At 40.1% G+C, this 13701-nt stretch overlaps 1 protein-coding gene and 1 long non-coding RNA gene across 7 annotated transcripts in view; one reads left to right on the plus strand and one right to left on the minus strand.

Annotated features, from left to right (window-relative positions):
- FRY (FRY microtubule binding protein) overlaps nucleotides 1–13701 on the minus strand; it is a 329930-nt gene that overhangs the window by 25077 nt on the left and 291152 nt on the right. For all 4 annotated transcript variants that reach the window (XM_033416130.2, XM_049701100.1, XM_049701101.1 and 1 more), the window contains exons 52-55: nucleotides 8258–8458; nucleotides 7549–7707; nucleotides 4346–4512; nucleotides 2956–3145 (exon numbers count right to left, since the gene is read on the minus strand). In XM_033416130.2, coding sequence (XP_033272021.1) covers nucleotides 2956–3145; nucleotides 4346–4512; nucleotides 7549–7707; nucleotides 8258–8458 — 717 coding nt within the window. The remainder of the gene's footprint in view (nucleotides 1–2955; nucleotides 3146–4345; nucleotides 4513–7548; nucleotides 7708–8257; nucleotides 8459–13701) is intronic.
- Nucleotides 3111–6387, plus strand: LOC125961938 (uncharacterized). 3 transcript variants are annotated; one of them, XR_007473120.1, is made up of 3 exons: nucleotides 3111–3206; nucleotides 4688–4864; nucleotides 6136–6387. It is a non-coding gene; the product is annotated as an uncharacterized LOC125961938 (long non-coding RNA). The 3 variants fall into 3 exon arrangements; XR_007473119.1 differs by lacking the exon at nucleotides 3111–3206 and adding an exon at nucleotides 3560–3698; XR_007473118.1 differs by lacking the exon at nucleotides 3111–3206 and adding an exon at nucleotides 4413–4549.

Below are 13701 nucleotides of genomic sequence, written 5' to 3' on the forward strand. Positions count from 1 at the left end.
AAAGGACTCAAGGTCATGCAACTAGTAAGTGAAAGAGTAAGGATGAGCTTCACTTCTAAGTTCATATCCCTTCCATTAACCTATAATGCTTCCTAAATGTTACTATTCCCCCTACACTGCCTGAAGAAAAACCATAATTGGGAAGAATCTGACTCACTGGGCCTGTGTCAGTGCCAAAATGAGAACATTTTTAGCCCCAACTTCCAACACACAACATCTTTAACAAAAGGAACAAAATATTTAACCAAAAAATAATTCTGGTTGTAGGCACTGGCTTTCCCCCAAGAGATGTCATACCTTTTGAGTTGGAGAATCTAACCCACAAGAAATCCTCTCTGCCCTATTATGGGGAAATTAGCAGGTCCCCAAAACAGCAGCAGGCTCTTGGTTCCTTACAAGTTATACTAGAAAAATGCCTACCATGTTGCATATTGTTTATTTTTTTATTTAATACCTCTGAGAATCTTGTTATAATACATAACATACGTATGTCTTTATGGTGTTTTTAGTTTTATGTGCAATTAAAAAAAAAACTCGACAGAATGTTGCTGCTGAAAGGAACAGGAAATGCCATGTGTCACCAGCTAGTGGAGTGGCAGAGCCGGGAGTAGGATCCAGGTCCTGCAAATAGTTTGGTTTCTTTCCATCTTACTTAAGGATATGGTGAGATCTGGGCTCATTTTTGTATTAAAAAAATTTTTTTGGCCGTTCTGAGCAGCTTGCAGGATCTTAGTTCCCTGACCAGGGATCGAACCTGTGCCCCCTGCAGTGGCAGCGTGGAGTCCTAACCACTGGACTACCAGGGAAGTCCCTGGGTTTGTTTTTTATTGTACTGAGAAGCTAGATCTTTCAGGGAACTTCAGAGCCACATATGACTTCCATATAAAAATATCATATAATTTGGTGACACTGTGTGATCAAATGACAATATTCTAACACAGGAGCAGCAGGAAGGAAATACACTGACTGAGACCCTTGGAAAGCCACCCATGCTGGACCTTTAGAAACCATTTCCTTGTTTTTAAAACCAAATTATTTTTGCAATTACCTGCTCTCTACCCCGTCCAAAATCCAACCAAATACAGGGAAACGTGGTGTCCAGACTCACAGGAAAAATGTTAGAAAACAGTAAACAGCCATGGTGAGGACATGACGAAAGATCAACAGACTGCATGTCTGAAATGTGTTTCATTTCCAGCATATTGGATTAATACCGATTTTGCTAGCCGTGTTGCTCTCAATCACAGAGCATTTGATGGCAGCTGAGAAAGTTCTTAAAGCTAAATGTAATATTAAAAACTGAAATAGGAGGTACACATTTGTATTATTATTATTGTGGATAAGCTCCTTAGAAATTGGTCCAATACGCTGATGAAAAAAATCCAAACCCCAATGTACCTCCCAGGGCCCAGCCCCACGTCCCAGCTCACATGACAGTCTATTGCTGTACTGGCATTAAGTCAGAAACTGTACGTTTAAGATTTACATTAAAAAGGTTTTTTTCCCCCATTCATTCTTTCTGCATTTACTGAGCAGCTACTGTGTGTGAGCCACTGTGTGCCAGCTGCTGGGGAATCAAACAAGACACCATTACCTGCCCTTTCCCGGGAGACAGACACCTAAACAAGTGTGACAAGTATAACAGAAACAACTACAATTGGCTCGGGATCCCAAGTGTGTGCGTGGGGGGCAGGCAGAAAGAGGTAAAGGAAGGCGTCATTCACTGAAGTGACAGCCGATCAGGGATTTGCGTGTCATTGGGAGCACAGCTGTGGGAAAAGAGGGGATGACAGTTCTCGGCAGAGGGAAAAGTACTGCTCAGGACTATAAAATTGAGCATGAAGGGTCTAGCAACTGTAATAAGAAAAAATTACTACAACAGGCAAACTTAAATATACATTATTAACCATTATTTACAAATTGACTTTAGAACAATGTAATAAATGACTTTGCTCCTGAATCCTTAACAATTAAATTCACCTCAAATGGTAGCTTGTGGATAGTTGTTGTTGTTTTAAAATTTCCGTCTGGCTTAATGTTAGGGTGTTTCTGGATTCTCATCTTTCAGCAGCCCATTGTTTTCTGTCTTAAGGCTAACAGTCCCTCCAGCCCCCAGTGCATCTCAGACACCACCTTAGTTTTTGTCCATTCAGTTTTCTAACAGGTCTCACGAAAAGTAAATTGAAAACCTTGAGAGACAGCAGCATGAATAACACTCAGAATACTGAGAAACTAGCTCTGAGTACTACTGGTATATACTTCTCCTAAATGGAAGGGCCTCCAGGCTCAAAAACCAAGTTGACTTTTATGTTAACTAAATTATGGCTTCCTGAATTTGAAATCATTTAAAGCAGATGATCCCAGTGTTTTCATTTTCCACTTTTTATGTAATTCCTCATTTCCCTGCCTTTCCCATGGCTCTTCCTGAAGGAGATCAGAGGGCTCCATCCCTCAGTCCAGCTACGTTACCTTGCCTCTCTCGTGATATACTCAGCAGAACTCAACCTCTAGAAAAGTTTCACTGGCTGGCACGTTGAAGGACTTCATGGTGGGGAAAGATAAAAGACAAGGAAAAACACAGTGAATTAAAAAGACAGAGGAGAGGTCTAAGCGGAAAGAAGAGATGGAGGCTGGGCTTGGCAGAAGGTGCCACCCTGTGGTCCTGAAGACCTGGCTGCCTGCCTGGGACTGATGATGCCAGTGAAAACCAGAGTGGGGGAGCAAGGGGCACAGCACGGCGGCCTGAATCCCTGAGCGCAGCGTCTCCACAGTGCCAGCCTGAGAAGGCTGAGTAGATGAAGGTTGAGAAGAAAGGATGAAGTCAGAGGAGACTGAAGGATGTCAGGAGGACAAAGTAGTATAAACCCTGCACTTAACCCCTTCAGTTGGAGGCCGGCTGGCTCCCCGGAGACCGAAGCCCCTGCGCGTCTGTGGCCCCCTCCGCGGGCGCCGTACCTTGAACAAGGAGGAGAACACGTGGAACGTGTACACGGCGCAGGAGCCGTCCGAGTCGCACAGTAGCTGGTTGACATGACTGCGCCACGCCTCCTCCGCGTCGTCACAGGCCGCGGGCTGAAACGCAGCGAGGATGGCCGAGAAGAAGGGCGAAGGGGGCGGCGAGACTCCCCTCTCCCCTTCTCCAAAGCTGGAACGAAGGCAAACGGCAGCGTCAGGAAGTGGCGTCCTCCTCTCCTTTGCCAGCCTGTGTTAGTTCTCACCCCGAGGCACCCATTCTGCCCACTCCTCCCGCTGGGGTCGCTTTGGGAGCCTGGCTCCCATTCAGAGGTCTCTCCAAGATTCTTTTCTGACTCTAGAAAAGAGAATTTTCACCTGTAGAATTTCTGGGATTCCTCCCACTCGGATTTCCTTTATAGAGTCGGTGCCTCTTTTAGCCTTCAGTAACTGCCCCTCACTTTCCTGGACAGCCTTTCCCCGCACACAGGATACATTCATTCCTGTGCTGTGGCCCATTGCAGTCCTTTTCATTTTCCAATACAATAAGTGATAAGTAAATTTCTGAATCTTTTCAGTTTTCGTTTGTGGAGGGACAGTATTAGTGGGTGCAGACACATAAATGCCCAGAAGAAAAGGGCAGAGAGAGGAAAGGAAATGAAAAAAGAGAAATGCAGGGGGAGACAGAGGAACGAAGAAAGGAGAGAAGAATGAACGAACTGTGAAAAGTCAAAGTTCTTCTCTAGGTATCACCGTAAGCTGTTTCTCTGATGGACGGATATGGGTCACCGTAACAGAAGGCCTCTGTCCAGCCACATCAGAAGCTTTTACTTCGTTCTTATTTTCACCGTTCAGAGGAGTGATTTTAGGATTCTGACTTTCTTCTCCTAAAGTAAATCTGTAGCATTATTATTTGTGATTTATTCTAGATGCCACATTGTGGGGTTTTTAAAAATCTATCCTCTTTATATTTTTTCCTATTTGTATTCTCTGACTAGACCTCACTTGTCTCAGAAATATCAGCCACGAGGCTGAAAGCCACCCACTTAAAAAAAGAGTAGGTATTTGGCTTAGAAGGGGCCTCTCGTTCTGGTCTTTTAACTCAAAATGAAAAGAACTCCCTATTTCCAAGCCTGGCCAAGTTTGCTTATTTTCAAAGCTTACAAGGCCTGGACCATGTCCCCAGGCTCCCCTGTGGCTTTTTACGTTACTCCAGGGCTTTATGGGTTCCGCATAAGGCCCTGCTCTGGGGTTGGAGGATTCCCACCCGCCAAGAGCCCTCCAAGTTATATGTCCGCTTGGACTCCTTTGTTAGGAAGTCCCAGCAGCACAAGCCTGACATTTAACTGGAGTGAAAGCAAAGCCAGCACGATGTGCCCTGTACACTCTTCACCTGGCAAGAGTAAACTGGTCCAGCGCTCGACTGCCTTTTTCTTCTGCCTCGGTCATATCCAGGCTAAAGCTATCGCTGCATTCGAAAGTTGCCGGGAGCTCGTTGATGGAGCTGGAAAGATCATCCTCGTGCACGGTGGCGTCCTCCGCCTCCTGGGCAGCGCTGACCTGGGAACATAAAAAGAGAAAAGAATCCCCCCAACATGTAAGACTATCCATAGGAAAATCTGCAATCCTGAGAGTAATAGAAACTGGGGGCATTTGTCTTCTAGCTACGGTAGAGTCAATTTCTATAACTGAGCTCAAGAATTCTCTGAAGTACTGTTCTTTATCTTCTTTTCAGTCTTTTCCGGGAGAGTTCCCAAAGAGGCTCTCAGTAGATTACCGTATTTGACCCACGCTTATGAAGTATAAAATGCTAAACTTGGAAGAGACCGTAGAGACCCCCTGGTCCAATCTCCATATTTTATAGACGAGGAAACAGCTGCTCCATGTGGGAAAAGGACGTGCCTAATATCAGGTATATAATCAGAGCCAGAGCTGGGACTAGAGACACCATCTCTGATTCAGAACTCTTTTCATTGTACAACCCCAGTCTTCTAAAGCAAGTTATCTGGAGTTAACTCTCCAATATATTATATAATATGTCCAATATTACCTATGGAAACTAGAATTTAGAATTGTCAGTGCCTGGCATAATAAAGGCTCCAGAAGTGTCTGCGGTGCTCACAAGTGATCCAGAGTTATTCACCGAGCCTGCCACGTTGACAGGCCTTTCCATGCTGAAAATCCTCCGAGATCCATATACACATATGCTTTACTCTTGGGAATATCCCTTGAAGATAATAGATATGAGAGGCTGCTCTCACGTTGCTATAAAATGTAGAATGATCTGCGAGACGATAGGGCTCTAGGGCAGGCAGAGCTGGGATCACCGAGGGGCAGGAAGAAGACGTAGCAAGTCAAATGGAAAAAGAGGCTGGGCTTGAACGTGGGCCAGGGGGAAATCATCTGGAGAACTGATTGTTCTTTGGGAGAGGAAGGAAGGCAACTGGATCACAGAGCAGAAGAGGAGAGGAAGAAATCACACATACGTGGTTCAGTGAGTCATTTTCTTAAAACAAAAACAAAATCAAGGCGAAATAGATGTATATATGAATTAGAGAGTTATCGTGGGCTGACATCTGGCTGCCCATTTAGTATTTTAAGTCTAGGATTAAATAGGGAAATTAGAAATGTTTACAGATATGTTAGGGAAATAGGTTATCTCATGTCTTTGAAGGAATTGCTCATAAATACTGTGTTTCAGAGGCGTATCCATATCTGCTGCTTCTTATTTATTTTATTTTTTTATCTTTAATACATTTACTATTGCCATTAAAAAATATTTAGTTTCTGTCCAGTTAGAATTTCATTAATGGTCCACTTCATATAATTTTTGTTGTTGTTGTTAAAAACTCATTTATCCTTTACCCCAAATTTTGAATGTAAACAGTAACTGTCTAGGTTGATAGCCATGCAGTTAACCAGCTTAATTTTGGCCAGAAGATTCACTGCTTTCTTGTGTCTGATGAGTGGGCAGAGCACTATATTTTATTTTATTATTTATTTATTTTTAAATTAATTTTTATTGGAGTATAGTTGATTTACATCTTCCTGCTTTTTAAAACTAGAGTGGTTCCAACGAGACTGCTGACTGGCCTGGGTTATTAGTGTATATAGACTTACTCTATTAGGGGTGGGCTGAGTTCTTATAAAAATATTTTCTATTTTCTCTTTCTGACATCACAGATACATCAAACATTGTAGAAGCCCAGCTGATGTGAAAAACAGATACAGCTTTTCAGAAATTAGACTCAGCCTTTCCTTGACAGAATTCCTTGATAGATTTCTGTGTGAGTCCATGAAAATATTACTCCTTAGGCAATGCTTTGTATAAGGAATTATATAACTTAGCATTCAAAATAGAAAAGTTGAGAAAATGACTATTGCAAGACTGAGAAATAATAAATGCTAATAACTTCACATTTATTTTGTGATGTCCTTTCCATGAAGTTTAATCTCAGACAGTTTTCTTTCTGGCCCCTTTTTTGGCTAAAAAAGGACTCTGCTAATTCTAAGAAACCTGAGCATAGCCCTTTTGCAATGGGGAAGTCTTAGAAATAATTATTTTTTAAGCTTCAATATTTTTAGGTGATTGCATTGGTTTCATTGGTTGCCCTTGGTTTAAAGTAGATTAGATTTTGCTAGATTGCAGACATATTTTTTAGCACACTGTAAAAGAATACAGAATAGCCAGTATTATATTCTTCTAGTAGAAGCATCAGAAAGAATATACTTTCGTAAATTGTTCTCTATTTCATATTCTTCTTAAACTTATACCACCATAACCAAACTAAAGATAAAGAAAACTTTATCCTAACAGCAATAGGTTGTTTTGGTATTTCTAATATAAGAAAATAAAATTCTGTACTAATGGGCATTTATGTGGGCACATATGTGAACAGTGTGGGAGTTGATAGTTTTATGGACAAGGTCATTTATGGAAATATTGATAAAATAAACCTTAAATGAAATACACATTTTTAGATTTTTTTTTTTTTAAAGCTGACCTTTTAAATCAGGAAATTGTATCCATTTACTTACTTTTCTCCTCAGAGAGCCTGGCTAGGACAGTTTTGTGCATAATACTGTGATTGATATTGAAAATTCTGATAGTCAGCCAAAGGCGAGAACAGAATCAATGTACAGATTGTAAAATTGGTTCCTACATAGGAAAAAATTCCCCCCCGATACACGCATACACCCACACCTCACTTAGCAGACGGTTTTATAGAAGTCCTGACAAAGAACAGCAGTTTCCCAGTCTCAGCAATCTCCGACATATACCAATTTGTTTTGCCATTAATCAAATGGCAAAACACGACCAGTGTTTGTGCTCTATGGAAAATGCAAAATGTTTCATTTTAAAAGGACCTCAAATCAAATCTCCTTCAACCAACAGCAAGATGGCCAGTCAGGTCTGTGAGAATAAAGCAACTTCAAAACCTAGGTTTAGGGGCACAAACTCAACTACTTCAAAAAAGAAAGAAAGAAAATAAAGATAGTCCCTCCACTTATAACCTGCTAAGAATGCTCAGAAAATTGGAAGTACATTTTTTTTTTAAAGAAAACTACAATCAACGATTGCCAAAATCTCTTCACCTTTGAACCCTCAGAAATCTGAAGATTATTCATATCAGGCAGAGAAGCGTCAAAGCTAGCCATTCTGGTGTTAAAGGCATGAGGGTCAGCGGGGGTCATATCGCAGGTGGTCGTGAGTTCCATGGGATGAGTCTCTTCAGAAGGGGAGAGATTCATGATCTGTTGAGAAAGCATAGGAAATAAAACAGAATGTGGCGTTCCCATTCTTTAAAAGCTCTAATTATTCTTTACATAAGAGTACAAACCAATGTACAAGCTAGTTTTTGGTGGACAGGTAATAACTGTTTTACATACTTCACTGTCATTAGAACTTAAGCACACTGGCTGGCAAGGCCCAGCACTGAGCAATACAAACACTTCTATTTCCAGATAACCCCATCAAAATGTCTGTGTCATATTTCCTCAAACTTCAGATGTCTGAGGAATTAAAAAAAAAAAAGATTTCAGCATAATAAAAGTTTTTTGGGGAAAATCTAGGCCTGAACGGATTTGATGGCATTCAGGGCTTATAAAAACCCCAGTGTTTGTTTCCATTTGCAACCTACAGAGAAGAGACCGGTTAGAATCAGACACCACCTCATGTTTCAGAGTTGAGTTTAGCAGCTGTAGCAAGTTTCTTTAGCTGCAACTGGAAACTGCACTACTGCTTGAATCACAAAAAGAAGTCTCCCAACGTCTTGGGAAGAGTAGGTGGAGAGTTCCTACTTACTAGGTCAGCGTGCTCCAGGATCTGGCTGGTGGTGAGATCCTCCTCTTCGGAGGACTCATCGGAATCCTCGTGGTTCATTTTATTTAGGCTGGGAGAACTTCCTGAAAGCTGGCGCTCCTCCAGAAGCTGCATATCGCACTTGTCCAGACTATCCAGAGAACGCCTGCGGACTCCCCAGTTGAAATTGTCCATACTCTCGCCCTGAAATCACACCATCAGCTGCTTTTTTAAGGCCCGAATCCTCCTGCACTCACGCCTTTACACAGTCGATTAGCCACAGCTTAGTAATAAAATTTTTCATTATGAACTCTCAAGCCCTCATGGCCTTGGGCACCAAACATTTTGCTCACATGATGTGAAAAGTAGTAAGAAGCACACTGTTTTCACCAAAATGAGGATTAAATCATAGGTAGACATGATATACACTCTACTCTGGCACAGTGGGTAACGTCTTGTGTTTTAACAAGTTGATTTTGGGATACTCTATAAATGATCCGTGTTAACAAAAATCTGTCAGAACGAGACTGTTAATATTAAAACAACTTCAAAAGAGATGTTCCCTCCCCAAACCCCGCCCCTGTTTAGTATTCTTTTCAGAAGGAGAAAAAGTAGGAGCTCCGCCTGTGGCACGTTCCACACCCCCTGGGTATTAAGTAGAAGAGCATTAGGTAAACATTCCAGGCTGTTTCTGCTGCAGCAGTTTTCACAGATAAAATGCAGCGTTAAGGGGTATCAGAGAGCAGCTGGGCACAGTCGGACAATCATGCACTACGCAGAGGCCAGAGCAGCAAGTCTTCAGTTTTGTTTTAGGCTCATCTTTAAATAATTGTCCCAATATAGAAAACAGTTCCTTCCCTAGACCTGAATGGACTGACTCGGTACCAAGGATTATTGCTGGATTGTACATTTGCACTGAGAACTGGGCTAAGTGGCAATGTAAAGTGTTAAAGATTTCAGATATAGCTCAGATTTTCTCTACAAACCATCAGATATTAAATACGCTTATGTGATGCACATAAATTTTTTTTTCTGAAAACCAATCTGGGTTTTATTTTTCTCTCTGTTAAGATAGGAATAAAGCTAGAGAAATATTACTAGCTCATTGGTGAGCAAATTTTAACCTAAACAAACAGGTAATCTGAATAAAATCTAGCACAGAATCTTATTTATATTAGTCATTTGAAACACTGATGGTTCACTGACATAAATAACTTTTTTTTAAATGTGATGTTTTATTTTATTTTATTTTTTTGTATTCTGGCCATACCGCATGGCATGTGGGATGGTTCCCCGACCAGGGATTGAACCTGGGTCTCTGCAGTGAAAGCACTGAATCCTAACCACTATGCCGCCAGGGAACTCCCATAAATAACTTTCTGATGAGAGCTCAGTAAATAGCATAATAATATAATTTCAGTGAGAGATGTAAATTACTATTAAAATTAATGAGCATTAAATTTATTAATTTTCCTCTGATTTTAAGGGTCTATTTTTTCTGGCTCCTAATGAAATGAATCTTACCATTCTCACAGATCTCTCATATAATAGATGCTTAGCTTTTCCAAAGTCTGTTTTGGCTATTCATGGTGGAAGGCAACAGGTAAGAATCCTGAACACATTCTGGATATGATATGGAAATTAGCATTATTCACCCCATTTATGATATTTATGATTGTTCTTAGGACTGTTTGATTATAAGACTCAGAATATGCTTTCCATAGTTTATAGCTGTATTTGTACCTTTTATCTGTAAGTGCTGTGATAAATTACCACCAAATGATTTTTTTTCCTGGTAGAAAAGGCTGACTGTTGTGCTGGTGTTTTAAAATAGCTGTTTCAGTGAAAAAATGAAAAAAATGTGGAAGAGGCAAGAGTTCTAGGAAGAAAAAGAAAACTCAATGTGTGAAGAAATAAAGAGGGTAAAGAAAAATGAGATTACAATACGGAGAAAAAAGAATGTACAAGTTACTGGGAAAAACGTACAACTGTAAAACCTAATTCCCAAAACAGATTCTCTTCTACCAAATCAATGGACGGGTTAGATGAACTGTCTCAGGCAGCAGTTCTGGATGTCTCCCACACTGAACCTGGGCTGCACTGAGCTTGCAGAGAAATACAGACACCTAGGGCCAGAGAATGCTACACTGGGTATAGACTGCCATTGCTGTTAATTTGATTGCAGCTCAGGTGAAGATCTGAATCAATCAGGCATGGGAACTGGGAGTCAGGGAAGTTGTTCTTGCAGGAACAATATCTGGGTGTCTTGCAAGAGGATGCAATACCTCCATTAGAGGCAAAGATGTTGAAACTGTTTCCTCGGTGGTAGCTGAGGGGTTGAGATGGAACAGTAGCCTAGTCTACGTTAAAGTCGGTGGTGATTAAAAGTCAACTGGGCATAGCACAGGAATACCCCTATTGGGAGAGCCACCTTCCAACTTCTCCACACCCAAATGTCAGATTTGCATTTTATGTTACCTACAGGGTCAAAAGCCAAAAGAGTGTTTCACTGATTGAGATTTTCTATGTGTGAGAAAATTTAGAAGATGGCTAACTATTCCTGATGGACAATTTGCATATGTCAGTTATCAAACTTAAATAACCACTCAGGATTTACACTGAGATGAGAAAGTATTCACAACTGACTGTTCCAGAAATGTTGGAAATCGTATTCTTTGATCCTGGAGTTCCAAAAAATAAGAATTATTGTTGAAGGAACTTGGATGGTCAAAATTTGTTCTCCCAAATGTACCTACTTAGAGTAAGTCTATATGACATAGATACAGGGTGATTATAGGTCAGTTTGCCCAGGATAATGCCAGCTTATGCCTGTTGTCTGAGTGTAATTATTACCGGGCCCCTTTTTCTTGAAAAGGGTCCTCATTTGGATGAAATTTAATATAGTCACCATCCAAAGATAGCTCCTAATTCCTGGAAAATAAAAGGATTTGATTGGCAGTATATGTGGTATATTGTTAGATGCAGCTTCTTGATTTCACTTTTAATAAAAGAATTTAACAGCAAAACCAATCCAGCTGTGCAACTGCCTAATGAGAAATTATAGGATTTCCATGGATCATATTTAAAAACTCACTCTCTCTCAAGAGATATAATCATGCAACTTCCAGAACTAAACATATAAAGATTTTAAAACTATCTAATATTTATACTTCAGAAAATATTTCCCTTCTACAGCAACCAAGAAAAATACTTCTATCACACACATCTCAGTGTAAATGTGCAAATAGGCATACATACTCTCGAAGGGGGGAAAAAGCAGTTATGCAGTTATAAATCTGCAATGATGCAAAACATCTACTAGTGCATCTGAATTGAAAATAGCATCGTCTTACCTGAAGTTCCTGTGTAGCAGATTGAATGGACAGAAAAACAAATAAGAGGTCTATTTAAAATGATTATATTAGATACTCAAGTGCATTTGTCTTAGTTTTAACACAACAGCAACTAACAGTGCTAACAGTATATATGTCAGTAGATGCAACTTAAAGAAAAAGACAAAGATACACTAACCCCATAAAGAAAAATTAGTATGAAACACCGGAAATTCCAAACCTCTTAGCGGTGGATGATGTAATTGGTAACAAATCATAAATAAAATTTCTGAAATAGCTTTCCACTTCAGTGACAACTTTGGTCTCCTCAACACTTTTTTTTTGGAATGCCTGAATTTTTATTTGTGAGAAAATCGTGAAGCGTCATGGAAAGACTAATGAGGGTCATCAGCTGGGGAAAAAAGGTGGCATCACCTGATCCTGCACACAAAACCAGAAGTGTTTGTGATCATGATCTGTTTCACTGCTGAGGTGCAATTAATAGCAAAGACACAGCACCCTTTAAAGATTCTGAGAAGTTCAAAGGCAAACCCTTAAAGATAGTAGTCAATAAATTCTGAGACTATTTAATGAAAAGGAATAGACATGACAAAAACCTTGTCTTTTTTTTTTTTTTTAGTAAATGTGTGTTGATCTAGAAGCCAAATATGCTTACCTTTCGCAGATGAGGAAATACTGAAATTATTCACCAAAGACAGTACAAAGGAACAGATATTTAGAATGCCTACTACCTGAAATTATGCTAAAAGCTTTACATAGGTCATCTTACTTGATCCTTACATCAACTCTATAGGCAGGTATTATCACTCCCATTCGATAGATGGGGATGCCAAGAGAAACTGCATCCAGGCTTGAGCTGGGTCAGTGGCAGAGCTGAAAGTCAGAGTTGGACCTGCCTGACTCCAAAGCCCTTGCATTTTCACTCTACCACTCTGTAAGCTCGCAAGGATCCCTTATTATAACCTTATTGAGAAGTAGCAAAATATTCTCAAATGGTTAATTTCATTTGGATAAAATATATACTTTCACATTCTTTAACTTCTTATAAAATCTTAATCATACAAGATAAAATAATCACTATGATTTTTCAGTTCTTGTTGGCCAGGACAATAGCGAGAACACTAGAAGGAAGGCCTAGTAATCATTATTTATTGTCCTTGAAAAATACTAGTATAATATTTATTTTCAAGTGATGGGCATCTATGGTTTTCCTTACTTTATTTTGATAGAAATTAAATTTGTTAGTTGTTCTGAAATTGTTTCTGATTTCGCTGACACCATTCCTCCTAGGTCCCTTCACGTAACACATTTTTCTTTGGCTGACACTGAAAAATGATGCCTCTCTTGTTTCATCAATTTTTCTCTCCATAGTTTAACCCCTGAAGAGGGTGCCCAAGCTTGAATTCTAGCCTAAAAGCAAAGATTAGGTCGGTTGCTCAGACCAGGAAGCTAAACTTTTGACATTCCATATACCTCTGGATCATTTCGAAAGTATTCAAAACAGCTGTATTTTGCATTAGACTTTTTAAACAATCCTCACCGCATTTAGCAATTGATTTCTTTATCACTAATTATGGTTAACAGCCAGAAAATTCTGCAATGCTTTTTACTGGCTTGAGAACAATTCAAGATGAAAGCGTACACATTTTAAAGATACCTTGCAGTTGGTGCCTTTACACTCTTAAAGGACTGGATCTGCTAAACTTGCTTCCAGGGAAAGAATTGGTAAAGAAAACGTTCTTCATTCTGAGAACATGATTCTTCCTTGCTGGCACAGACAGCCAGGGCAGTCAGTGGCCAGTAAGGACAAAAATAGAGCTCAAGAGAGCTTGTCCAGCTCCGTGGCCTTGCCTTGACATAAGTGGATTGGTCAGCAATCATATCCTTTTAGGGAAGGTAAGCAGTTACTTGAAGCATCATTTCCCACAAGTTTATCGTTAAATTAGGAGGTGCCTACCTGCCATAGGATATGATAAACTTTGAATTTGAGCCTCCATTTTAACTGTACGGCTAGCAGAAAGCCCTTTCTTTGTCTGGGAAATAGAGTGTGCTTGGTTAAATGTGAGCCGAAGTATGTGGATCCCACCACATGCC

The sequence above is a fragment of the Orcinus orca genome, chromosome 18 (genome assembly GCF_937001465.1).
Source record: "Orcinus orca chromosome 18, mOrcOrc1.1, whole genome shotgun sequence".
In the NCBI taxonomy this organism is placed as follows: Eukaryota; Metazoa; Chordata; class Mammalia; order Artiodactyla; family Delphinidae; genus Orcinus; species Orcinus orca.